Raw genomic sequence first — 25,431 nt, 5'->3', positions numbered from 1 at the left:
ACACTTATTTTTTATTGACTGCTTGTTTTTTATAGGGGTCACATTTTCCTGTGTATTCTGTGCCTAGTGATTTTCTATCGATATTGGATATTGTGAATGATACATTGCTCTTGATTATGTTATATTCCTCAGAAGAAGTATTTTTGTTGTAATAGCAATTAATTTGGCTGGATTCAGAGTCTACACTGTTTCACCTGTTATGGATGACAGCTGCAGTCTCTATGTAGTTCTTTTACTTCCTAGCTGCTGCATTTTTCTCTGAGTCCCTGGGATTGGCCCCATGCAAATGTAGTCTAGCAGTCAACCAAGAATTTGGGTCAAGTTTATAGGTAGGTTTTTGCTCTTGCCCCTTCTGAGGCTGCCTTCCCTCCAGGATTTTATCCCTCATCCTCCACTCTCTCTTCTAGCCTTAAACTCTCTGCTCTGACCATTTAAACCAGTAAGGTTACAGCTTCCTGCCACAAGTGAATTGGAGAATACCCTCAGGAAAAAAGTCACAAGTTCACAAACCTCATAGGTTATTGTTAATTGCAATGTCGACACTTCTTCAACTCTGCCTCTTTGGTCAATCTCCAGTGCCTACAGATAGTTAAAAAATATTTTATCCTGAATTTATAATGATTTTATTTGCAGTGATTAGTTTAGTTATGCTATTTTGCCATTTTACCTTAAACATTATTAAAAAAAATTAACAGCACAAACGAATACACATTTTAGTTCGAAAGTTATACTCTTGGTGCTTTGTGTATTTTGCATAGTGGTCATAGAAGCCTTCCAAAGTTTTGGATTAAATATATTATGCACAGAATTTATCTTATTTAATGCTAGTTTGGATTATACTAGGATCAAAGTGTTCTCATGGGAAAAGTGTAGTATACATTATGTGTTAAAGGGGACGTGGTTTAATCTGGAGAATTTTCCAATCTAAGCCTAAGAATTTTGCAGTAAGTTTTATTCTGGTACAGTTGTTTTCAGTTCTCCCCACCCCCACAATTCATGTTTAATATATATATGGATATATTTTTATCAGTAACATCTCTGACTGTATGTGTTGATCCTCAATTTCTAGGAAGGATATGGGGAATGGTAGTGGGGAGGTGCAGGCACTTTCCCTCAGTAGAACAATTTCTCTGATAGAAGAAAATGACTAAAAATTGGACGAATGTGACCTGGTCTCTGCAAACAACTCCTTTTTTTTCAGAGTTGTTTTGTACTGCAACTGCTTCTGTGCCACCACTTATAGTAGTTCAACGTGTATTTTGTTTCAAATACATTTTCTTTCACTTGATAGATGTTCGATGTAAAATATGAAGCACCTTTTTGGGCACTTCACTTTGAAAATACATATGAGAGTAATTTGACATTGGTCTGGAATATTGCATGTGTATAATGTACTTAAAATGCTAAAGCTTCAAAATAAGAAAAGTCTTTGGATTCAGGTAATCTTTTTATAAACTAAGACTGTGGGAGAAGTACGGTATAAGAGCAAGATTAGGTTACCTAATTCCTTTAAAGACAGTTTAGTATTTTAAAACAGTTTAGTACCTGAATCCTGCTAATTAAAAGTTAAAGCAATTAGACTTCTCTGTGGTGCTGTTAATTTTTTTAAAATTATTTTGTTTGTTTAATAAATGACGGAGATCAATAGGACAATGTGAGAGATTTAAAAAAATCAATTTGCAGGATGCATTGCGGCTTGTTCAGATATGGTTAACTTTCATATGTCTTTTGCAGCTTTGGGACTATAACTGTGGTTATTGGTCTTTATGTAGATTATCTGAAACTAACTTGATTTTTGGAAACTTTGGAATCATTAGGAACAGAACAAATAGCATTAATTGATGTTATTTGACTTATTCAAGAGCATATAATAAATGCCAGAGCTATAATTGAGACCTAGCTCTGACTAACTTTAAAGCCCATGTCCTAAAACATATCATCGTACAGCCACCTAAATTTACTCTTTATATGTTTGGTTTTTGTTTGTTTGCCTTTTTTGATATGCCCTTGCAATCTCTCTTGGATGGTCTCTCAGTTTAACTCTTTGTTTAGTCCTTTATATGTAGGGGAATTTTTGCTGTTATCAGGCTTTTTCATTTTTTCGGCCAATACAGTTTTTTATTGTTATCATCGTCATTACTATATTTGTTTTATTATTATTTTATTTCAGTAGGCTTTTGTGAAACAGGTGGTGTTTGGTTACATGGATAACTTCTTTGGTGATGATTTCTAAGATTTTGGTGCACCTACTGCCTGAGCAGTGTACACTGTACCCAATGTATAGTTTTTTTTTCCTCACTCCCTGACTTTTCCTCCCAAGTTCCCAAAGTCCATTGTGTTATTCTCATGCCTTTGCATCCTCATAGCTTAGCTCCCACTTATAAATGAGAACATACAATGTTTGGTTTTCCATTCCTGAGTTACTTCACTTAGAATAATGGTCTCCAATTCCATCCAGATTGCTGCAACTGCCATTATTTTGTTCCTTTTTGTGGTTGAGTAGTATTCCATGGTGTGTGTACCATGGTGTGTGTGTATTCCATGGTGTGTATACACACACACATACACACACACACGGATTAAATATATTTTATATATATCAGTTTCTTTACTCATTGATTGGCATTTGGGCTGGCTCCATATTTTTACAATTATGAATTGTGCTTTTATAAACGTGTGTCCAGGTGTCTTTTTCATATAATGACTTCTTTTCTTTTGTGTATATCCCCAGTAGTGGGATTGCTGGATCAAATGGTAGATCTACTTTTAGTTGTTTAAGGACTCTCCACGCAGTTTTCCATAAATGTTGTGCTAGCTTACATTCCCACCAGCAGTGTAAAAGTGTTCCCTTTTCACCACAGCCATACCAACATCTATTATTTTTTTGATTTTTAAATTATGACCATTCTTGCAGGAGTAAGGTGTCATCACATTGTGGTTTTGATTTACATTTCCCTGATAATTAGTGATGTTGAGCATTTATTTTTGTATGTTTTTTGCCCATTTGTATATCTTCTTTTGGGAATTGTCTATTCATGCCCTTAGCTTACTTCTTGATGGAATTATTATTATTATTATTTTTCTTGCTGATTTGTTTTTTCTTGTACATTCTGGATATTAGTCCTTTGTCAGATGCTTAGTTTATGAAGATTTTCTCCCATCCTGTGGGTTATCTGTTTACACTATTGATTATCTCTTTTGCTGAGCAGGAGCTTTTTAGTTTAATAAGTCCCATCTATTTATCTTTGTTTTTATTGCATTTTGCTTTTGAGTTCTTGGTCATGAAGTCTTTGCCTAAGCCAATGCCCAGAAATTTTCTGATATTCGAGAATTTTTATGGTATGAGGTCTTAGATTTAAGTCTTTAATCCATATTGAGTTGATTTTTGTATAAGGTAAGAGATGAGGATCCAGTTTCATTCTTTCATATGTGGCTTGCCAATTATCCCAGCACCATTAGTTGAATAGGGTGTCTTTTCTCCACTTTGTATTTCTGTTTGCTTTGTCAAATATCAGTTGGCTATAATTATTTGGCTTTATTTTTGGGTTATCTATTCTGTTCCATTGGTCTATGCGCCTGTTTTTGTACCCATACCATACTGTTTTACTGGCTGTAGGCTTGTAGTATAGTTTGAAGTCGGGTAATGTGATGCCTCCAGATTTGTTCTTTTTGCTTAGTGTTGCTTTGGCTAGACTTGCTTTGGGCTATCTTTTGGTTTCACATGAATTTGGGGATTGTTTTTTCTAGTTCTGTGAAGAGTGATGGTAGTATTTTGATGAGAATTTCATTGAATTTGTAGATTACTTTTGGCAGTATGGTCATTTTCACAATATTGATTCTACTGATCCATGAGCATGGGATATGTTTCCATTTATTTGTGTCATTTGTGATTTCTTTTAGCAGCGTTTTATAGTTTTCCTTGTAGAGGTATTTTACCTCCTTGGTTAAGTATATTCCTAAGCTTTGCTTTGCTTTTTTATTTTTATTTTTTGCAACTATTGTAAAAGGAGTTGAGTTCTTCACTTGATTCTCAAGAACTGTTGGCGCATAGCAGTACTAAGGATTTGTGTACACTGGTTTTGTATCCTGAAACTTTACTGATTTTATCAGTTCTAGGATCTTTTTGGTTGTGTCTCTAGAGTTTTCTAGGTATACAGTCATATCATCAGCAAACAATGACAGTTTGACTCATTGACTCTTCACTGATTTGGATGCACTTTATTTTTTCTCTTCTCTGGTTGCTCTGGCTAGGACTTCCAGTGCTGTGTTAAATGGAAGTGTTGAAAGTGGACAGCCAATATAGTTCTAATTTATTTTATTTTTTACGTCTCAGGTACTAGCACTTGGATGTTGTCATGAGTTTCTCAGGCCTGGGCTAAATTTTTTTGCATGTCCTTAGTGATTGAGAACTAAATATATTTAGGGAAAGGCTTTCAGAACCTCCCCTTTCTTGAACTCCATTTATCTCTGTTCCTTCAGCTTTCCAGGCTGAAGACTAATCATAACTCTTAGGTTAGGATACTCTTGGTAGATTGAAAAAGGAGCTTTTATCTTTTCACTGATATCATGCTATTCCATAGAGCTCTTCTTCCTCCATCTTCTAAGCGTCCAACATGAAGTTGTAAAATGTGGCACATGCTGGTGAAGATTGAACTGGTCCTCATACTGTTTGGTTTGCATTTTATTTTATACTGTGAATATTTTCAGTATGGCAATTTAATGCAGATTATAACTATTGAGCTAGCATTATTTTAATTGAACTACAGTTCAAAATGTACTTATATTTATGTAAAGTGCTAGTTATTCTGTTTACTTTGTTTCCAGCAACTTTGCCAAGTTATCTAATTTTAATAGTTTTTGAACCTCATATTTTCTAGCTGTATAATCATATTATCTATAGAATTAGGATAATTTTTGCTCTCCTGATCTACCTACTGCTTTCTTTTCTTGTCTTAGCTTAACCCTATAAACCTTAAATAAAAATGCTTCAAATTGGTCTGTTCTTGTTCCTGATTTTAATAGAAATTAGTATTTTGGCATTTTATGTGGTTGGTATTAGATTCTGATGAATAGTCATCTCATGTTTAGTATGGTTCATTTTATTTTTACTGTTTTTTCAGGAATAACTGTTGAATTATTTTAAAAATGTTTTGGTATAGAAATAGTTCTGCAATTTCATGTGTTAATGTAATTAATGATATTAGTAGATATCCTAATATAATATACTATGCCAGTGTTCCTGGAATAAGTTCAGTCTTGTGATAACTTATTATTTTTATACTCTGTTAGATTAAACTTGCTGTTTGATTTAGGATATCTCTATTTATAGTTATGGTTAGTCTGCATTTTTCTTTATGTATGCCTTCTATGTGCGATTTTACTGTTAGAGCACTGAATTGAGAAGTTTTCCATATATAGTCAGGGACAATTTGAATAATTGAAAAATTATGTTTCTTCATGGAACTCTCCTGATCTGGGCCTGATGCCTGTTTTTGGTAGTTGATAATTCTGGTAGAGGAATAGGTAAGTTAGTTAGACCAGTTAAAAAAAAAAAAAAAGAATGAAACACCTAGAAACAGATTTTAAAAACATATATTTAATATATAAATACATATCAGTTCAAACTGATAGAGAAAAGATACATTATTCAACAATGACATTGAGAAAATTGGCTCTCCATTTGGAAGAAAATAGTGTTAAAGTACTACTTTATACTACATTCAGAAACAAATTTCTATTGAATTAATAGTCTTAATATAAAAATTGAAACAATTAAGGCATTTGAAGAAAGTATGGGAAAAATATTTTGATTACTTCTGTACACTTTCTTAAGATCATAGAGAGCCTGAAATCCTAAGGGAAAACCTGATAGATTTACTTAAATAAAAAGGAAAAATATTTGTATGCAAAAGATACTATAAATAAAGTCAGAGGTAAATAACAGACTGGTAAATGATATACTGAGATATATCTACCACATTTATAAAAGAAGGTTTTTTAAACATTGTCTATTTATTAACGAAAATGATAAAACTCAGTAGAAATTTTAGACATTATATATGACATACTACAGAAGAATAAATACAAATAGTAAATATATGACTTTACTATCAAGTAGGAAAATGTAAATTGAAAACAACTCGTTACCATTTTTTGTTCATTAACTCATCAACATTTAAACAATTGATAATATCCAGTGTTGGCAGAAAGGAGTATTATCGAACATTACTTGTGGAGGCATAAATTAGTATAACATTTCAAAGTCACTTGTAGTATCTCTTAAATTTTTACATATACGATACACTTTGATCCAGAAATTGCAATCCTAGGTATTTAAACCACAGAAATAATAACATTTGTACCTTTAGTCCTATATATGTTTATGCATATGTATTTGTAGATATATTGGCTTAAACACAGGAAAAAATTGAGAAGTATATACATGTAATAGTTAATATAGTTGTTTGGAAGTAGTTCCTCTAGAGGGTAAGATTGGATGGATGTATTTTTAATGATACATATATATAATTGAGCTATTATTCATGTAGTGTTAGTATAACAGCTCATGTAAGTACAATTATTAATAGTTAAAATTAAGCTGTTTTGTATTAATAGTTAATTTCTTTTATATTTCTGTCATTTAACTGTACCTATTTTAGATTTCAGAAGAATATTTGTCATACCAGATATAAAGACTGTTTTGAGCCATTTTAAGCTATTCATTTTTTATATACTCTTTGTGAAGAGCATTTTAATAATATCAAAGTGGCTTCTTATGCAAAAAAACAAAAATTAGCCCTAGTCCCTAGAGGGGGTTTGTAGTAAAGAATTTGGAGTTCTGAGTATTTAAAATATATATATTTTTAATTTTAGAATTTTGGGTACATGTGTGACACTTGGAATATATAGACTACCATTTGAGTAGAAGCTGTGTCTTATTTAATTTACTATAGTTCTTAGCATAATCAGCAATACCATTAGTTCAATATTTCCCTTGGTTTAATTCATAACTGTTAACAGCATTTGGTCATTTGGTGTACCAAGCTACACAGACCTATTAAATCATGTTTATGACAGTTTCCAGAAATGATATGAAATATTTCCTAATTTAGATTCATGATGAATATTTAAATAATTTAGTTAAAGTTTAGTTTTTAGAATAGTTTATTCACAAGTTTCCTGTGATAAATATGTTATTTTTACATTGGTTCAATTGATATTCCTATTTGATAATAAGGACAGTATTCCATTGGCAGTTCTTTCCTCAACTTAAAGAAGGAATGTTATTTCAGGCTACTTGAATGTCCTTTAGAACTGGAGTAAATAAACTACAGCCCATATGCCAAATTTGGCCCACTGCCTGTTTTTATAAATAAAGTTTTATTGGAACATGGCCATGGTCAGCCATATATGTGTTGTCTGTGACTGCTTTCATGTTACAAGGGCAGAGTTGGGTAGTAGTGACAGACACTGTATGGCCCACAGAGCTTAATATATTTACTCTCTGGCTTTTTACAGAAAATGTCTGCTAATCCCTGCTTTAGAATATTGGAATAATGACTACATATTGCTTTACATACCTATATCCTGGCTCTTAAGAGAATCTTTGGACAAATTGTTTATGTTCAGAATTCATTTAGTCAGAAATATTTATTGAACACGTTTTGTGCTAGGCACAGTTGCAGATACTAGAGACACAAGGGAGGAACAGTGAACAAGGCATGTAAACTTTTTGCCTTCATGAAGATATCACTCTCAAGTAGAGGAAAAGGACAATTTGCCATGGACAATTATGAATTTGTTAACAAAATATGATAGTGACTTAGGCTTGCCAACTGCATTAAACTTTGGGTAAGTATTTTATGGGATACAATGTCCATTGTTATTGAGATTTATTTACTTCATGGGCAAGTTGGTAGAAATCACTCTCCTGTTTGGGTTATGTTGGGTTTGCCTGTAATCCCAGCACTTTGAGGCCTAGACGGGTGGATCACCTGAGGTCAGGAGTTCGAGACTAGCCTGGCTAATGTGGTGAAACCCCATCTCTATTAAAAATACAAAATTCAGCTAGCTGTGGTGGCGTGCACCTGTAATCCCAGCTACTTGGGAGGCTGAGGCAAGATAATTGCTTGAACCCGGGAGGTGAAGGTTGCAGTGAGCCAAAATCGTACCACTGCACTCCAGCCTGGGTGACAGAGCAAGACTCCATGTCATAAAAAAAAAAATGAGCTTAATTCCTCACTGTGGGTGTTAGGATTTAATAAGTATATGTAAAGTTTATTGGATAGCTGTGAGTCAGGTTTTCTGTTGGAGAAATTCAATTCTATAATTATAAAAATAACGTGTATCAGGTACTCTGCTAGTTTATATATCTTACTTCATTTACTTCTCCTAATAATTCCATGAATCATAATTCCCATTATCCATGTTATGAAACTAAAGTTGAGAAAGGTAAGATAGAATAGTTAAAGGGTGGAGCCCCTATTGGCATCTCAGCCTGGTAGAATCCAGGGCTGGAGCCCTTGGCCATTTTGCTGCCTAATACTTTCTGAGATTTGCACATAAGTGTTTTAAGTTAGCATTACTGTAAATGGAGCTTTAATTTTATTTGCCCTTTTATCCTTTTTCTTCCCCCTACCCCACCACTTTTTTTTTTTTTTTTTTTTTTTTTTTTTTTGACAGAGGCTCACTCTGTCGCCCAGGCTGGAGTGCAGTGGCATGATCTCAGCTCACTGCAACCTTCACCTCCTGAGTTCAAGTGATTCTCATGCCTCTGCCTCCTGAGAAATTGGGATTACAGGTGCACGCCACCACACCTGGCTATCTTTTGTATTTTTAGTAGAGACCAGGTTTCACCATGTTGGCCAGGCTGGTCTCGAATCCTTTTTCTTTTTTTAGTATGGATTATTGACATTTGAAAATACAGAAGATAATTTTCTTCTTCTTTTTCTTTATGTGTGTTTAAGGTAATGTAACCCAGGGAAGTGGAAAAGAAATAGTCTGCAAAGATAACACCCAACCAAACATACCACAGCAAGGAAGAGGGCAATTAATTTCTGCAGGAAGTTCAGAAAATACATCAGCAGAACAAGACACAGGAGAAAAGCGCAAAAATGCTGATCAGGAAGAGTCTGTCATTTCAACCAAGGTGATTTTTAAAAATTCATGATTTGATTGTTTCTTTGTTAGATATTTTAGATAGAAATTAATCATACGTGGTACAAGGAGAAGCCAAAACTGCCTTTTTTTGTTGAGTCTCTGAAGACAAAAACTAGCCCAATTTTTTCAGACTTACTGAAACGAATCTTTAACATAGTATTTGTTTGCTTTGTAGAGAATAAAACCATGACATTTAGAAATTTTCAGACTGGGAAAAAAAGTGGAGACCACTTGACTCTGGTCATAATTTGGCACCTCCATTGTGAAACCTGGCTTCTCTTATTCCATTGGTTGTTCTCAGATTGCATTTAGCCACCATTTTCTTGCTGAGTGTGATAAGAAAAACAAATGATGGGATAGTTCTTAATTACCTGTTGCAGGATCACTTCTGGGCTGACTCACAGTATTTCTAGACCTTCTTTCCTCTTTCAGTTTTTTGCGAACTCCCTAGAATTGTTTGACAGAAACATGCATTCTGTAACACTGGGTACTTAAAGAAAATGAGGACTGTTTATTAGAAGTACTTAAAAAGAGAGAAAGATAGAGATGGCCCTGGACAGAAGGTTCAGGCATCCTTCCTCTCTAGTGAGAGGTGGCTTATGATGACAGTTTTCATGATCCTTGTAGTCTTGTGGGTGAGCTCTGTGGATGGATCCCTGTCTTAGTCTCAGGGAAAACCAAAGGAAGAGGATTGGTCATAGAAGACTGTACACTAAAATGATTGAAATGCCAGCATCTACCTTAGAGGTCAGTCTTTGAATATATTCTTCACACTCTTCCTCTCTCGCCCAGAGAGAGGAACCAGCTTCTCACTGGAGTCTGTCTTCCAGCTAGAGAAGTGGGGCCTGGTCACTATACACTCAATTCCTTTGCTTTACTTATGGAGGCAAGCTTAATAAATGAAAACAAAATGTTTTCTGGCTCACATATGTTTGCCATAAAACTTATTAAAATTTTTTTTGTCTAAACATTGAGCCCTCATATACTCTATTCTCTGAACTCTGAACGTGACAATTGACGTTGCCTTTTTTTCAAGAGAAATTATTGTATTCATAAGAAAATCTATAGTATACATGTTTTCCTCTATTTATCCCAACCCATAAAGTTTGATAATCACAAGAAAAACTTTGAGAAACATCTTAATTGATAGATTATAGAGAGGAGCAGATTTAAAATATTAAGGTATTGTGAGGTTTTGTTGACATCAGGGGAGTATTACAGCCAGGTCCCTGAAATGCCCAAGTTCTATTTGGCCAATTGCTTTTTCTTTCCTTCCTTCTGAGGGAGATTTACCTCTTCTAGCACAGGAAAAATAAGGCTTACATTTTCATGATCCTTTATGCAGGTAAAGCTGAGGCAGAGAACATGACTTAAACTGAAGATCCCAGCAGGGCCTTTCCAAACCCCATCCTCCATCCCTGACTAGTTTTGAGTCTGAACACTGAACCTTTAGAACAGCTAGTCCTAAAGGGATCGCTAAAGTGCAGAGCAGGTGAGAGGAAACAGGAGGCTAGGCTCACCTATCTAGTTAATGACAGGAGGTTGCCAGCTACAAAAAAACCACTAACAGTTTAGCTAGGCCTACATTTGGATCAATGTACTTGGAATGAATTACATTCTCTTTTGGAAAAGTAGGAGAAGCAGTGGAAAGAAGGGACAAAAATCACTTTTGCCCAACTAGACCTTATTTCTGAGATTCTGATTCATTTGGTATGTGGAGCCTGTGCATCAGTGGTATCTTAAACTCTCCCAATTTTAGTGTCCCTTCAAAGTTGAGAGCTACTGATGTGCCATCATTGAACACCTCAGAGGAAACTAAGGCCCAAGTTCACATTGTTAGGAACGTTGGCGTCAAACATAGGTCTTTTCATTTTGGGTATAATGAATTTTTCTACCATACATATTAGACTATGAAAAGAGTTTTGTGACTCTAGTAACTTCTCTTCATAGGACAATTTTCAGAAATAGTCTGTATTTTTCATCAGTTCTTATATGTCTTTCTACAAAATTATGTAACTGTCTAGAAGTGAAAATGAGGGTACTTGAATTAACTTTAGTGAAAAGGATGGTTGCCATGGTTTGAGTGTTTTTGTCTCCTCTAAAGAGTTATGTTGAAACTTAATCCTCAGTGCAACAGTACTGGGAGGTGGGCCTAATGGGAGGCTGTTTAGGTTATGTGCTTCATGCTCATGAATGGATAATGCTGCTGTAAAAAAGCTTACAAAGCTGGATGCAGTGCCTGTAGTCCCAGCTACTTGGGAAGCTGAAGCAGGAGGATTGCTTAAGCTCAGGAGTTTAAGGTCAGCCTGGGTGACATAAGGAGACCTCATCTCTACAACAAGATGGACTTGGCTTGTAGAAGTGGGTTTATGCTTTCACTCTTCTGCTGTGAATGACACAGCATTCATCCTTCCATGCTCTTCCACCTTCCCTCATGTAAGAACATAGTAAAAAGGCCCACACTAGATGCTGGTGCCTTGATCTTGGATTTTCCAGACCCCAGAACTGTGAGAGAATAAATTTCTGTTCTTTATAAATTGCCCAGTTTGTGATATTGTTATCGCAGTTACAAAACAGACTAAGACATTGTATTTCCTTTACATAATCTAATGAGAACTCTTGTAAATGATGGAAGCCTAACTGAAACAATGTAAGTGAAAGTATTATGGTAAAGTATTTTAGCTGTCTATTGCTGTGAAACAAGCTACCCCAACACTTAGTGGCTTAACACAACATGATTATATCCGTGATTATGATTATATTCTGTCTTATAATTGTGAGGATTGGCCGGACTCAGTTGGGCAATTCTTTTATGACACATTTTTTGGTATCAGCTGGGCTTCATTCAGCTGAGAACTCAGCTGAAGATGGAGCATCTGTGATAGCTTTACTCATGTGAATGGTGCCTCAGCAAAGGTTGATGGAATGGCTGGGGGCTGGCTGGGCCCACCTCCCTCCTTGTACCATGAAGTAGCCCAGACAGAGCATCTTTACTTGACAGCTGGGCCCCAAAAAAGTGATGTTAAAGCTGTTAGATCTTTTAAGGCCTACAACTGGAATTGTCATTTATGCTGAATTCTTTTGGTCAGAGCAAGTTACCAGGCCTCAGATGGATGGCAGTGTGAGATGAGGGTGAAGACAACAGTGCGACCAGTTTATAGAGAGGGGCCCTTGAAATGTTTTCAGTCACAGATATAATCCTGGCAGCTTGCTAGAGGAGATATTGGAAAAGAACAAGATTAAAGACGTGGAGGTAAGGGAAGAGATTGTGGAATTAACACAATGATGAAATAGAGAATCTAAGTTAGGGCAGTGACTTTAAGGATGGAAAGAAGTATTGGATTATATAAGTATTTAGGAATAAAATCGTAGGACTTCTTGCTTGAATCTGGGGAGAGGGCAAGAAGGAGTAAAAGATAGACTTCTATATTTCTGTCTAGCATGAACAGATGAAAAGTGTTGGCAGAAACTATGCCAGAGAACACAGAGGCAGAATGTCAGTTTTGACATTTAGAGTTTGAGGAGCATGGAATATTGAGAAAGAAATGTGTAGCTAGTGGTTGAATGTATGAGTTTGAAGCTCAGGAGTGAAGTTGGGGTTGGAGGTTAGGAGTTTTTAGTCTTATAGCACGTCAGTGTTAATGGAATTGATGCAGGACTTTTAAGGCAATTTATCACCACAGACATTCTTGCCAGGAGCAGTTTGGAAACAACAATAAATTACTTTATTGAATTTGTTCTAGGTGGAAGTTCTTTATCTTCTCCCTTCTAGTACATTAACACTCAGATGGTTGAGGGGCAGGAGAAGGGCTTGTTTGATAGGTTAACCAGCTATTTTAGTAGCCTTAATTATACCTTCCCACCACCTCCAAACACCCAGGTCACCCTCTATCAGCTCCATGCTCTTCAGTCCCTCAGGTCTCTAACATGTATATTTACATTGTAGGGGATCTGGCCACTCTATTCTGAGTTACCAGCCTTCCACATTTAATCCTGTGCATTCTCATCTAATCTAAGAAATAAACAATATGGGATGCTTAGGAAATATAGAGCTCTCTGCTTTTCTCCTACTTCTAAGTACAGAGCACCTCCCATCTTTCCTATTCCCTCACTTGCCAGTTCAGTGACTTACTCTAGCTCCTGAGCTTTGTAATTGGCACAGTGCAAATTTCTGTCTCAGCAAACTTACAAATTACTGCATGTAATGGATTTTTGGACCATTTATAAATAATTTAAACTATGAATGTTAAATTCTTGAATGCCAAGGGTATACTATAAATCAGTATTTCATGGAGTTCATGAAGAGCATTATGATTTCCAGCTTTTGATCCTCTTAAAATATATTTGAGAACCTCTGATCCGTTGTATTGATATTTGGGACTTTAACATTTCTTTCTCTTTTAGAATAAGTTAACATATTAAATATACTCCTCATGAGGATTTAAAAAAATAAATTCTAATCTTTCATGAAGTTGGAGTTGAAATATGATACTCTACATTTCATTTCCTATATTTCATTTTGTTGGTTTTTTAATTTTTATTTTTAAATGGCAATATAATACCTGTTTATCATCAAAAACGGAAGTATCAGAAGCATTTGAAGAATGAAAACCTCCATTTGTTTCATCCTTCAATATCATTGTCTTAGTAATTTTTTGGTTTATATACTTCTAACTCTTTTCATTTGGATTTACACAGTGAAGGCACACATAAATATATAAGGAATTTTTAAAAAACTAAATGGCATCACAGTATAGATATTGTTCTTGTTTAGTTAAAAACATCTTTAGATGTTTTTATTTTAATGTCTGCATAGTGTTTCAAAATAAGAATATAACCTAATTTTTTAACCACTTCCCTAGTTGTGCTTTTTTTTTTTTTAACGTGATATGATATTGAATGGAATTGTTTCCCTGTTGTCCCAGAACTGCTGCTAAAGCTCAAAGCTGTGAACAGAAGTACTAATAAAGTATCCCATGTTAAGGGGCCCTCAGCAGTAAAAAATAGCCCTTTCCCTTTATGGTTTATTTAAAGGTACAAAAAGTGACTACCATCCCAACCCCTGGGCTTTATACAAAGAGAACTGAGAGGCCAAAAGGTTTTAAGGTTAAGGAAGTGCAGTATTTATGGGAGAAATTATTTCTTTCTTTTCTAAAATCAAGAGAAGAGGGACACTCTAAGAGAATTACTTGTGGAGTTTGGAAATGCCAACAGGAACAAGATGTACATTTTACTGAACATCTGTTAGCCAGTGCTACCTGAACAAAGAAAAAGAAAACTGGGGAGAACTGACCCAGCGAGGGACTACCAAGTAGGTGGCTGGGTTAGGATTGCCCAATTCTCACTCGAGAATTCCAGTTGCTTGCGCCGGCCAGTGGGTCCTGTAGTTGGGGGAATGAGATTGGGGTGTAATTGTGCAGCTTGAGAGCAAAGGGCATATGTTTTAGAGAGATATGATATGAATGTTACAGTGAGGGTCAGCTCCAAGAGATAGCCAAAGGATTGTTTTCCCCATTGGTTATCTGTTACTATAAGAACCATGATAAGATCTAGGTTCCTTTTTTCAAGGCAGTCAGTCAGTTTCGGTAGCATTGTAAATTTATGTACTGTTTCTTAAAAAATGAAATATCTTCTTAAGAAATTTAAGCTATTAAATATTAGGTAATGTAAAACCACCTTTTTTCAGATGGCATCCAGCATACATGAGTCCTTAGTTATAAATGGAAGCAAACATTGGTATGTATCTGGTATGTTGTTATCACATCCTAGAAATGGTTACCAGGAGAACTGGGGTTTATCTGAGCATTGTTTCTACTCCACAAGAAGTATAAGTAATTAAAAGATCATTTTTAACAGAATAAGACCAGGCTTATTGTTTGTGCTAGTAGTAAGTACAAATTATAAAGGTTCTGCAGTGCTAATGAAAGTATTTATTTGGTTAAAAGCACTTTCAGTTTGGTTAAACTCAAGCCTTTATTAAGATAAATTTAAAGTCTTAAGACTTTAAATTTTGCATAAAGCTATGTTCTGACCAATTTAGAAAAAGAATCAGATCTTGCAAAATTTTCTGTGGGGGCAAAACAATTTTATCATTCGGCTATGTTAAAATCATGATTATATTTAGAGGGCAGAAATAATGTATTATACATTAATGTAGCTTATAACAAATGATAAGGGGCCAGGTGCAGTGGTTTATGCCTGTAATCTCAGCACTTTGGGAGGCTGAGGTGGGCAGATCACCTGAGGTAAGCAGTTCGAGACCAGCCTGGCCAACATGGTGAAACCGCAGCTCTACTAAAAATACGAAAATTAGCTGGGCATGGTGGCATGTGCCTGTAATCCCAAATACTTGGGGAGCTGAGGTGGAAGAATCGCTTGAATCTGGGAGACAGAGGTTGCAATGAGCAGAGATCGTGCCACTGTGCTCCAGGCTGTGGGACAGATCAAGAGTCTAGCTCAAAAAAAAAAAAAAAGAAAAAAGAAAATACAAGGACAGTGCATGTTAAGAACATGACACATTGTTGAACATGACGTATTGTTGAGCAGTGACATTTAAGAGATATTAAAGATTACATTTAATGAAAGCAGATGTCTTCTCTTATATTTTATTGTATTTTCTGGTTATTTTTCACTGAAGGTTTGACACGATTGTAAAGGTTTAATACAACTGTAAATTTCTTTTCTAATAACTAAAAATGTTTTAAGTTATTAAACTAAGAACAGAAAAGAGTGGCATTTAATAACTTTAAAATGTGAATCTTGAAGTTTTAAGTTTACATTTTGCATGGATCTTATAATTTTGTGCTGATATGCTTGAGTTTCTTTTTAAAAATGTTTCATTAATTTCTGTTGTTTTTCATTTTTGTTTTATAGGAAATGCCACAATCATTTTCTGCAGTCACATTAAGTAATGCAGAGATGAATAATATTAAGACTAATACACAGAGAAATAAACTTCCAATAGAGGAACTTGGTAAAGTTTCTAAACGTAAAATTGCCACCAAAAGAAAGCCACATAAAGATGATGATGCAGTGAGCTGTTTTGAGAATTGTTTGAGTGCCCAGGGCGAGTCATCCCGGGATGAGTCTCAAGGGTCTCATCCTGAGTCCAGCTCTAATCCCTCCAATTCAGTTCTACAAGGTTCTGAAGAAAACAAGGTCAAGAGGACATCCTGCATGTATGGGGCAAACTGCTATAGGTAAAATGAATTTTTTAATAGCATTTTAGTAGCATTTAATTCCATTATTTTGATAACATGTAACTATGTAGCTACATGCTACAGTGTATTAAAAATCTGATAAAACCCACTGGCCTAAAGGTTAGGGGCTTTAATCATGTTTCTAGTGTTTGTACTTTCTCAGTGTATTTTCTAGACATGCTGGCTAATGTGAAGATCTGAATACTAGGGAATCCAGACATAAAAACTGAATCCCTCAGACCTAAATACCTGTTATTTAATCTCTTCTTAGATATTAGAGAGATGGCTTCCTAAGTAGTTGTTGTATACAGTATAACTATAATTTTAGGTTGTGTGTAAGTGTCTTACTCATACATGTGCATTTTTCTTTATATTTTTCTAATGGTGCTTTGAATCATCATGGTACCCTAAAACAACTGAATGTAATAATCCTGGATTGATGGTTGCTCCTATACTTGCTTCATTTATTTACATTGCCCTGTATATTCTAATTTCTTATTTTGAGAATTCAAATTATGATCTCTTAGTTTTAGATATACTTTCATCCATAGCGTTTACAGTAACATGTTATAATTACATAAACCTATTTCAGAAAGATTTATTTGCCATTCTAACTTGGCAAACCAAAATATTTCTAGCAATGCATTCCAGTAGATTACTGTCTTCTGTGTCAATAAGACATTAGTCAGCATGTGTACATATAAAACATTTAATTCCCACACTGTATCTTAAAAGCTTATAGCAGGATTTTCTAGAAGATGGCTATCTTTGTTGCAATAGTATATTTTAATATATTCTGTTACTTTCACATTTATATTACTTCTCTTTAAAATGTATTGCCATTTTAGCACTTGAATAACTCATATTTTTCAATTTGAATAGTTCTGATTTATGCCTTTTAAAAGGCATAATAAATATTATATCCTGAAACTTTGTATGCAGAGGCAACTGATTCAGTTCAGTTTTGGGAGGTAGGAAACAATTCAGTTCATAACACAGTTTAAAAGAAAAAATTCCTAATGATCATCTCAGTGGAGAAAAGTCATTTGATAAAATTCAAGATCCCATTTATTAAAAGATTCTTAATAATGTAAGAATAGAAAATACTTCCTCAGTTTAATAAAAAATATCTACAGAAACCAGCAGCTAACCTCATACTTAATAGCGAAATATTAAAGCTTCTCCCATGATATTGGAACCCACTATGTCTACTATCGCCACTCCTATTCAACATTGCAGTAGAGATCATAACCCCACTAAGCATATACTTAATATACACTAAGGCAAGAAAAAGGAATACCTAATGTAGAGTGGAAAGGAAGATATAATACTGTAATTATGTACAGATGACATGATTGTATAATTTTGAAAATTCAGAATAATCTCTTTTTAAATTATATGTCAAGTTCTGGGATACATGTGCAGAACGTGCGGGTTTATTACACAGGTATACATGTGCTATGGTGGTTTGCTGAACCCATCTAGGTTTTAAGCCCCACATGCATTAGGTATTTCTCCTTATGCTATCCTTCCCCTTGCCCCACACCACCCCGAAAGGCCCTGATGTATAATGCTCCCTTCCCTGTGTCCATGTGTTCTCTTTGTTCAACTCCCACTTATGAGTGAGAACATGCAGTGTTTGGTTTTCTGTTCTGTGCTAGTCTGCTCAGAATTATGGTTTTCAGCTTCATCCATGTCCTGGCAAAGGACATGAACTCATTTTTCTTAATGGCTGCATAGTATTCTATAGTATATGTGTGTCCCATTTTCTTTATTTAGTTTATCATTGATGGGCATTTGGGTTGGTTCCAAGTCTTTGCTATTGTGAACAGTGCCTCAGTAAACATACATGTGCATGTGTCTTTATAGTGGAATGATTTATAATCCTTTGAGTATATACCAGTTATAAGATTGCTGGGTCAAATGGTATTTCTGATTCCAGATCCTTGAGGAATTGCCGCACTGTCTTCTACAATGGTTGAACTAATTTATGTTCCCACCAACAGTGTAAAAGTGTAAAAGCATTTCTGTTTCTCCACATCTTCTCCAGCATCTGTTTCCCAACTTTTTAATGATCACCATTCTAACTGGCGTGAGACGGTATTTGTTTAAGTTTCGTGTAGATTCTAGATATTAGCCTTTTGTCAGATGGATTGATTGCAAAAATTTTCTCCCATTCTATAGGTTGCCTGTTCACTCTGATGATAGTTTCTTTTGCTGTGCAGAACTCCTTTAGTTTAATGAGATCCCATTTGTCAATTTTGGCTTTTGTTGCCATTGCTTTTGGTGTTTTAATTGTGAAGTATTTACCCGTGCCTGTGTCCTGAATGGTATTGCCTAGGTTTTCTTCTAGGGTTTTTATGGTTTTAGATCTTAAATTTAAGTCTTTAATCCATCTCGAGTTAATTTTTGTATAAGGTGTAAGGAAGAGTCCAATTTCAGTTTTCTGCATATGGCTAGCTAGTTTTCCCAACACCATTTATTAAATAGGGAACCCTTTCCCCATTGCTTGTTTTTGTCAGGTTTGTCAAAGATCAGATGGTTGTAGATGTGTGACATTATTTCTGATGCCTCTCTTCTGTTCCATTGGTCTATATATCTGTTTTGGTACCCGTACCATTCTGTTTTGGTTACATTAGCCTTGTGGTATAGTTTGAAGTCGGGTAGCGTGATGCCTCTAGCTTTGCTCTTTTTGCTTAGATTGTCTTGCCTATACAGGCTCTGTTTTTGATATGAAATTTAAAGTAGTTTTTTTTTCTAATTCTGTGAAGTCAATGGTAGCTTGATGGGAATAACATTGAATCTATAAATTACTTTGGGCAGTATGGTCATTTTCACAATATTGATTCTTCCCATCCATGGACATGAAATAAGAGAAAATTCAGAATAATCTTAAGATAAACTGAATTAATAAATGAAGTTAAGACAGTCATTCAATTCAAAATGAACATTCAAGAATAAATATATTTTTGTATCCTAGTAACAAATATCCCCAGGAAAATGCATATAGATGTGCATCAAAAGGCTTATATACTAGAATGCTCATTGCAGTATTATTTATAAAAGTCAATACCTGAAATGAACTCAAAAGTTTATCAGTAGTAAAATGGATAAAGTATAATAGCATCATCAAATGGATGATGATGTTACTACATAGTAATGAAAGTGTACTTACTGCTACATGTAACAACACGAATAAATCATATAAACATAAAAGGGTAGGTTCAAAGAAATACATACGAATATATATTTTCATTTAAGTTCAAAGGCAGGCAATATTGATCTGTTGTTTTATAATATCACTTCTTAAAGTATGATCCAGAGAACCCTGGAAGTCACCAGAACAGTTTTAAGAAATCTGTTAGGTCAAAGTATTTTCTTTTCTTTTTCATTTTTTTTGAGATGGAGTCTTGCTCTGTTGCCCAGGCTAGAGTGCAGTGGCACAATCTTGGTTCACTGCAACCTCTGTCTCACAAGTTCAAGCGATTCTCCTGTCTCAGCCTCGCGAGCAGCTGGGATTACAGGCATGTGCCACCACACCAGCTAGTTGTTGTATTTTTAGTAGAGATGAGGTATGACTATGTTGACCAGGCTGGTCTTGAACTCCTGACTTCAAGTGATCTACCCACCTTGGCCTCCCAAAGTGCTGGGATTATAGATGTGAGCCACCACAACCAACACAAACATATTTTCATAATAGTACTGTGACTTTTCATGAATGCCTTTTTTTTTACCGTCATTTACTCTTTCACAGTTGTATAGTGGAGTTTCCCAGAGGCCACATGGTATGTGTTGTTGTTAATGGATTGAATGCAGAAGCAGGCATGAGAAGCCAAATGTCTTCTCTAAAGCAGAGATTAAATAAATTTCCATAATATAAAACAACATTGCCTTGAATTTTTTCTTGAAAATTAAGAATTATTTAAGATATGTTATGATAGTATGTAAAGGGTTTATTATTGTTCTATTTAAGTCAATAAATTTTTTTTTTTTTTTTTTTTTTGAGACGGAGTTTCACTCGTATTACCCAGGCTGGAGTGCAATGGCACGATCTCGGCTCACCGCAGCCTCCGCCTCCTGGGTTCAGGCAATTCTCCTGCCTCAGCCTCCTGAGTAGCTGGGATTACAGGCACGCACCAACATGCCCAGCTAATTTTTTGTAATTAAATGTATTTTTTTCAATTCCTCATTTTTAATTTCTAATAGGGTCAATATCCTATGTAAACAAAGGCCCTCTGGAGTTTTAATCATTTTTTGAGTATAAAAGAGTCTTGAGACTGAGAAGTTTGAAAAGCACATTTAGAAGTTAGTATAGTTACCTTTGGGTGGTAAAATGGGTTTAGTGATTGGAAGAGGGGAAATGGGACCTTTCTAGGATGTTGGAAATGTTCTGTTTTTTTTTTATCTTAGCAAAGGGTACAATATATGTTTTCATTTTATTAAGTTTTGAAAAGCTATATATGCTTATGATATTTATATTGTATGTTACATACATATGTGTCCTATATATAGTAATGTTTGCAAGTTGTCTACTGATATTCATGTCTTATCACATGATACCAGAAATGGATTATGTTACTGTGAGAGTCCTGTACTGAGCTGATATCATCAACTTTAAGTCATCAGTTTAACGTGTTGCTATAATTTATGCTTATGTCATCAATGTAGCATGTTGGTTTATGTTCAGGAATAGCCAGATATGGATTGCCTGGTTTTTTGCTATATCCACTGTAAATCTAGACTGTTATATTTATTTTTTCTGACAGTTTGTTTGTTGCCCTCCTAGGAAGAATCCTGTTCATTTTCAATGTTTTAGTCATCCTGGTGATAGTGATTATGGAGGTGTACAAATCGTGGGCCAAGATGAGACTGATGACCGGCCTGAATGTCCCTATGGACCATCCTGTTACAGGTGTAGAAACTGAAATGTTTGCCTGTACTCCTTTTCTTTCTTATCTCTGTTACTTATCTGGGAGAAACTGACATCAGCTTGTTATGTCAAGTCTTTTAATTTTCATTTTTAAACTTCTGTAGATTACAGGTTTTCATATTGGTAATAGGTAGGATTATCTTTCTTTTGGATATGTAATTCTAAATTACTGAAGCTACGCATCTTACAAGTACCTGAAATTTTTTCTTATTTCTTACTTTCTAAAATGCAAATTAGATCACTTAAGAGCTGTCGATGCTACCCCAACATACACTCTATTCACTCTACGTGTCCTAGGTGTGACATATAAATCCATTTTGGATGTTATCTCTGCATCCCTCTGCTTCCTCAACTTTTACTACTCCACTATTCTTGCCAACACATAAAATACAATTCTAAAAGAAAAGTAAGAATACCTCTCCTCTCAGTTTTCATGGCATCTTGTCCATGTCTTTATCATGCACAGAGTAGGATTTATTTCATGAGATTTTGTTTGTTTGTTTATCAGAAACATCTCTTCTTACAGGTAGCAAGTATCTTGACAGCAATGACCCTTATCCTTTTATCTTGCAACTTTGCTTAATAAATGAATGAACTTGAAATGAAACAGACTAGCAAAGAAAGAATTAGTGATTTCAGCTTTAGAGAGCGTTAATTCCAGACAGCCATATTTCTTAGATATTTTTAAATACAGATTGCTGAACCTACTGGGCTATTTGAAGTTGTTGACATTTCTATGATTGTGGTATTCAATGAGAAGATAAAGTAAATTTCTGGGTCCAGAAAGGAAAAAGGCTTACACTTTTTTAGAAAGATAAGTGTTCATTATGATCAACTTTACTAATAAACTTGAAAATTTTTGGAGAAATTAACAAATTCTTAGAAAAGTACAACTTTGAGAAACATATACAAGAAAAAATTGAAATGGAGTTAATGCAAGAGAAATTGAATACATGATTTAAAGCTTTCCACCAAAGTAATAATAGATCTGTTTGGTTTTAATGGCAAGTTCTAACAAACATTTAAAGAAGAAGCACTTCATTTTTATACAAACTACTCCAAAGAAATTAAAAGAGTGTGTATTTCCTAGTTCATGATGTGAGACCAGTACAAGCTTGATACCAAAACCTAGCAAGAATAATATAAGAATAAAAAATTGCAGGATAAGCTTACTTTTGAACATAGTTGTAAATATCCTGAGGGGGGAGAAATGTTATGAGAATCAAGCAATAAATAAAAAGGAAAATGTAATATGACCAACTGTGGTTTAAGAAATGCATGTTTTAACATTAAAAAAAAAATATCATTTACCATGTCATCAGAGTAAGTAGAAAAGTCATCTCCATACATGATTGGAAAGAAAAAACCTGACAAACCAAAATCAGCATTCATTTATGAAAAAAACTTTTTACAAAGTAGGAATAGAAGGGAACTTCTTTAATATCAAAAAGAATATCTACAAAAAACTTACAGCAAATATTATACTTAAAGTAAAATATTAAAAATTTCACTTCTGAAATCAGAAATGATACAGGAATGCCTGTTATTACCACTTCTGTTCATCATTATATGGAGACTCAAGACAGTATACTAAAATAAGAAAAGGAAAATGTATAAGGATTGCAAAGGAAGAAATAAAATTTCGTGTTAACAGATGGCATTATTGTATATGCAGTAAAGACAGACTGGCCCACTGCTGAATTATAAACTTAATAAGTGCTTCGGAAGGTTATTGGATAGAAAAATCAATATACAAAACCAATTATATTTCTATAGTCCAACATTAACCGGTAAGAAAATAAAAATTTTAAAAGATTATAACAACATCAAAAAGTAAGAAGTCCTTAGAAATAAATATAAAAGGTATAGAGTCCTCTATGAAGAAAACTATAAAACTTTAAATGTAAAATGAGAAAATATTTTTCAGAAAGAGCTAAATAATTATGAAGATCAAAATGTTCATGATTGAATTATCTACTAGTATCAAAATACCAATTTTCCTCAATGGATTTGTATACAAACTGATTCAAAATCATAATAGCTTTTATATAGAAATTCATAATGTGATTCTAAAATTTATATGGATTACAAAGGATAAAAATAGCTGTGACAATCATATATAATGAAGAATAGGTGGCAGCATGTGTTATACTTTATAGTTACTAAGGCAGTGTGGTATGGGCACAAAGATCAAGTAACATGACCAGAACAGAACGGTACTTCAAAATAGACTTATAAGGTTACATATTTATGAAAAGGGACATTGCAGGTATTAAGAAAAATGAATTTTTTCAATTAATTATGAGGGGATAAGTAATATTCATTTGAAGAAAAAATAAAACTGGACCCTTATATTACATCATAGTCAAAAACTGAATTCCAAATGACTCATAGTACTAAATGTAAAGAACAAAATAATAAAGCTTTAAAAATAAATAGAAGGGAATTTTTTCATGATCTCAGAGAAGGGATAATTTTCTAAAATAAGAAACAAAAAGTGGTAATTAAAATGGAAAACATTTAATTATTTGACTACATTAAAAGTAAGGTGTTTTTAATGCATCAGTACGCAACATTAAGAGAGTAAAAACAAAGCACAGAGTAAGAAAAAATATATTTACAACCTACATAACTGACAGTAGCATATATCTACAACAATGAAACAATATTTTAACTTGCTATTGCTTTTGCTTAGTAATATACATAGGCTTTTTGTCCAAAAGGAAAGCCAAATATTAATAACATATGAAAAAGTACTCAGTGTCATTAGTAATCAGGGAAATTACACACACATCCATACACACGTAAACATATCACCTTGAAGTAACTGTTTTCTCCTATTTATTTATTCAAAAAATATTTTCCAAAGAATCAAGCGCAAAGTATTGATGAAACAATGTTGAGATGTACTTGTAGAAAAAACATATTTGTATATATTTTTTATATATTTGGAACAAAGCCACCTTTGATAGCTCATGTTGTACGTAATTGATGACACAGTGGTGATGTACCTTTTCATTTGTTTAGAAAAAAAACTTTTGTAATGGAGAATTTTATCCATAAATACAAGTGAAGAGAATGTAGAATAAATTCCAGTGAAGCCACCACCTAGTTTGTGCAGCTACCAACTCATGGCCAATATTGTTTCATCTACCCCCCAAATTTTGAAGCAAATACCTAACCTCGTATCTTTTTATCCCATTTTATCTATGAGTATCTTAGTGTGTATCTGTAAAAATACTGTCTAAAACATACCATAACACTGTTATTAAATAAATCTTTAGTATTATTCAGTATCCTGTCAGGTATCTACATTTCCCTATAGTGTCTGTTTTTTTTTTTTTTTTTTTTTTTTTTTTTTTTTTTTTTTACAGTTTATCTGAATTAGCATCTGCTTAAGTTCTATATGGCAAAAGGTAGCCATGTCTCGTAATTTATTTAATCAATAGGTTTCTCTTTATTTTTTTCCTTGCTATATATTTGTTGAAGAAAGCTAATCATTTGTTCTGAAAAGGATTCCATGATTCACACTTTGTTGATTGTATTTTCAGGATGTATTCATGTTCTCCTGTATTTCCTAAAAATTCATAGTTTGAACTAGAGGGTTGATCAGATATCAGTTCTAAAAATTGTTTATAATGTAACTACCCCAGGTTATGTGGTTAATATTTGTGTAATATCTTTTTTAATCCTTTTAGTTTTAACATGTGTTCTTATATTTAAAACATGTCTCTTATAAAGAGCATATAGTTGGTTCATTGGTTTTTCTTTTTAATCCAGTCTGGTAGTCTTTGCCTTTTAGGTGAAGTACTTAGTCCATTTACATTTTTTTTGAGATGGAGTTTTGCTCTGCTGCCCAGGCTGGAGTGCAGTGTTGCAATCTCAGCTCGCTGCAGCCTCCACTTCCTGGGTTCAAGTGATTCTCCTGGCACAGCCTCCTGAGTAGCTGGGATTACAGGCATTCGCCACCACGCCTGGCTAATTTTTGTATTTTTAGTAGAGATGGGGTTTCACATGTTGGTCAGGCTGGTCTCAAACTCCTGACCTCGTGATCTGCCTGTCACATATATACATATATGTGTGTATGTGTGTATGTGTGTGTGTGTACATATATATGTATATGTGTGTGTGTGTATATATGTG

The 25,431-nt window shown here is 34.3% G+C and overlaps 1 protein-coding gene across 4 annotated transcripts in view; it reads left to right on the top strand.

Annotated features, from left to right (window-relative positions):
- The window catches only part of APLF (aprataxin and PNKP like factor), a 72,304-nt gene that overhangs the window by 33,856 nt on the left and 13,017 nt on the right, over window positions 1-25,431 (top strand). For 2 of the 4 annotated variants that reach the window (XM_032291894.1, XM_032291893.1), the window contains exons 6-8: window positions 8,967-9,148; window positions 16,033-16,358; window positions 21,145-21,270. In XM_032291894.1, coding sequence (XP_032147785.1) covers window positions 8,967-9,148; window positions 16,033-16,358; window positions 21,145-21,270 — 634 coding nt within the window. The remainder of the gene's footprint in view (window positions 1-8,966; window positions 9,149-16,032; window positions 16,359-21,144; window positions 21,271-25,431) is intronic. The other 2 variants (XM_032291896.1, XM_032291895.1) reach the window with 1 other exon arrangement.

This window comes from Sapajus apella, unplaced genomic scaffold (assembly GCF_009761245.1).
Source record: "Sapajus apella isolate SASKATOON/1434 unplaced genomic scaffold, GSC_monkey_1.0 scaffold26, whole genome shotgun sequence".
NCBI classification, from domain to species: domain Eukaryota; kingdom Metazoa; phylum Chordata; class Mammalia; order Primates; family Cebidae; genus Sapajus; species Sapajus apella.
The sequence above is the reverse complement of the archived record's forward strand: the minus strand, read 5'-3'. Positions and strand labels throughout refer to the sequence as shown.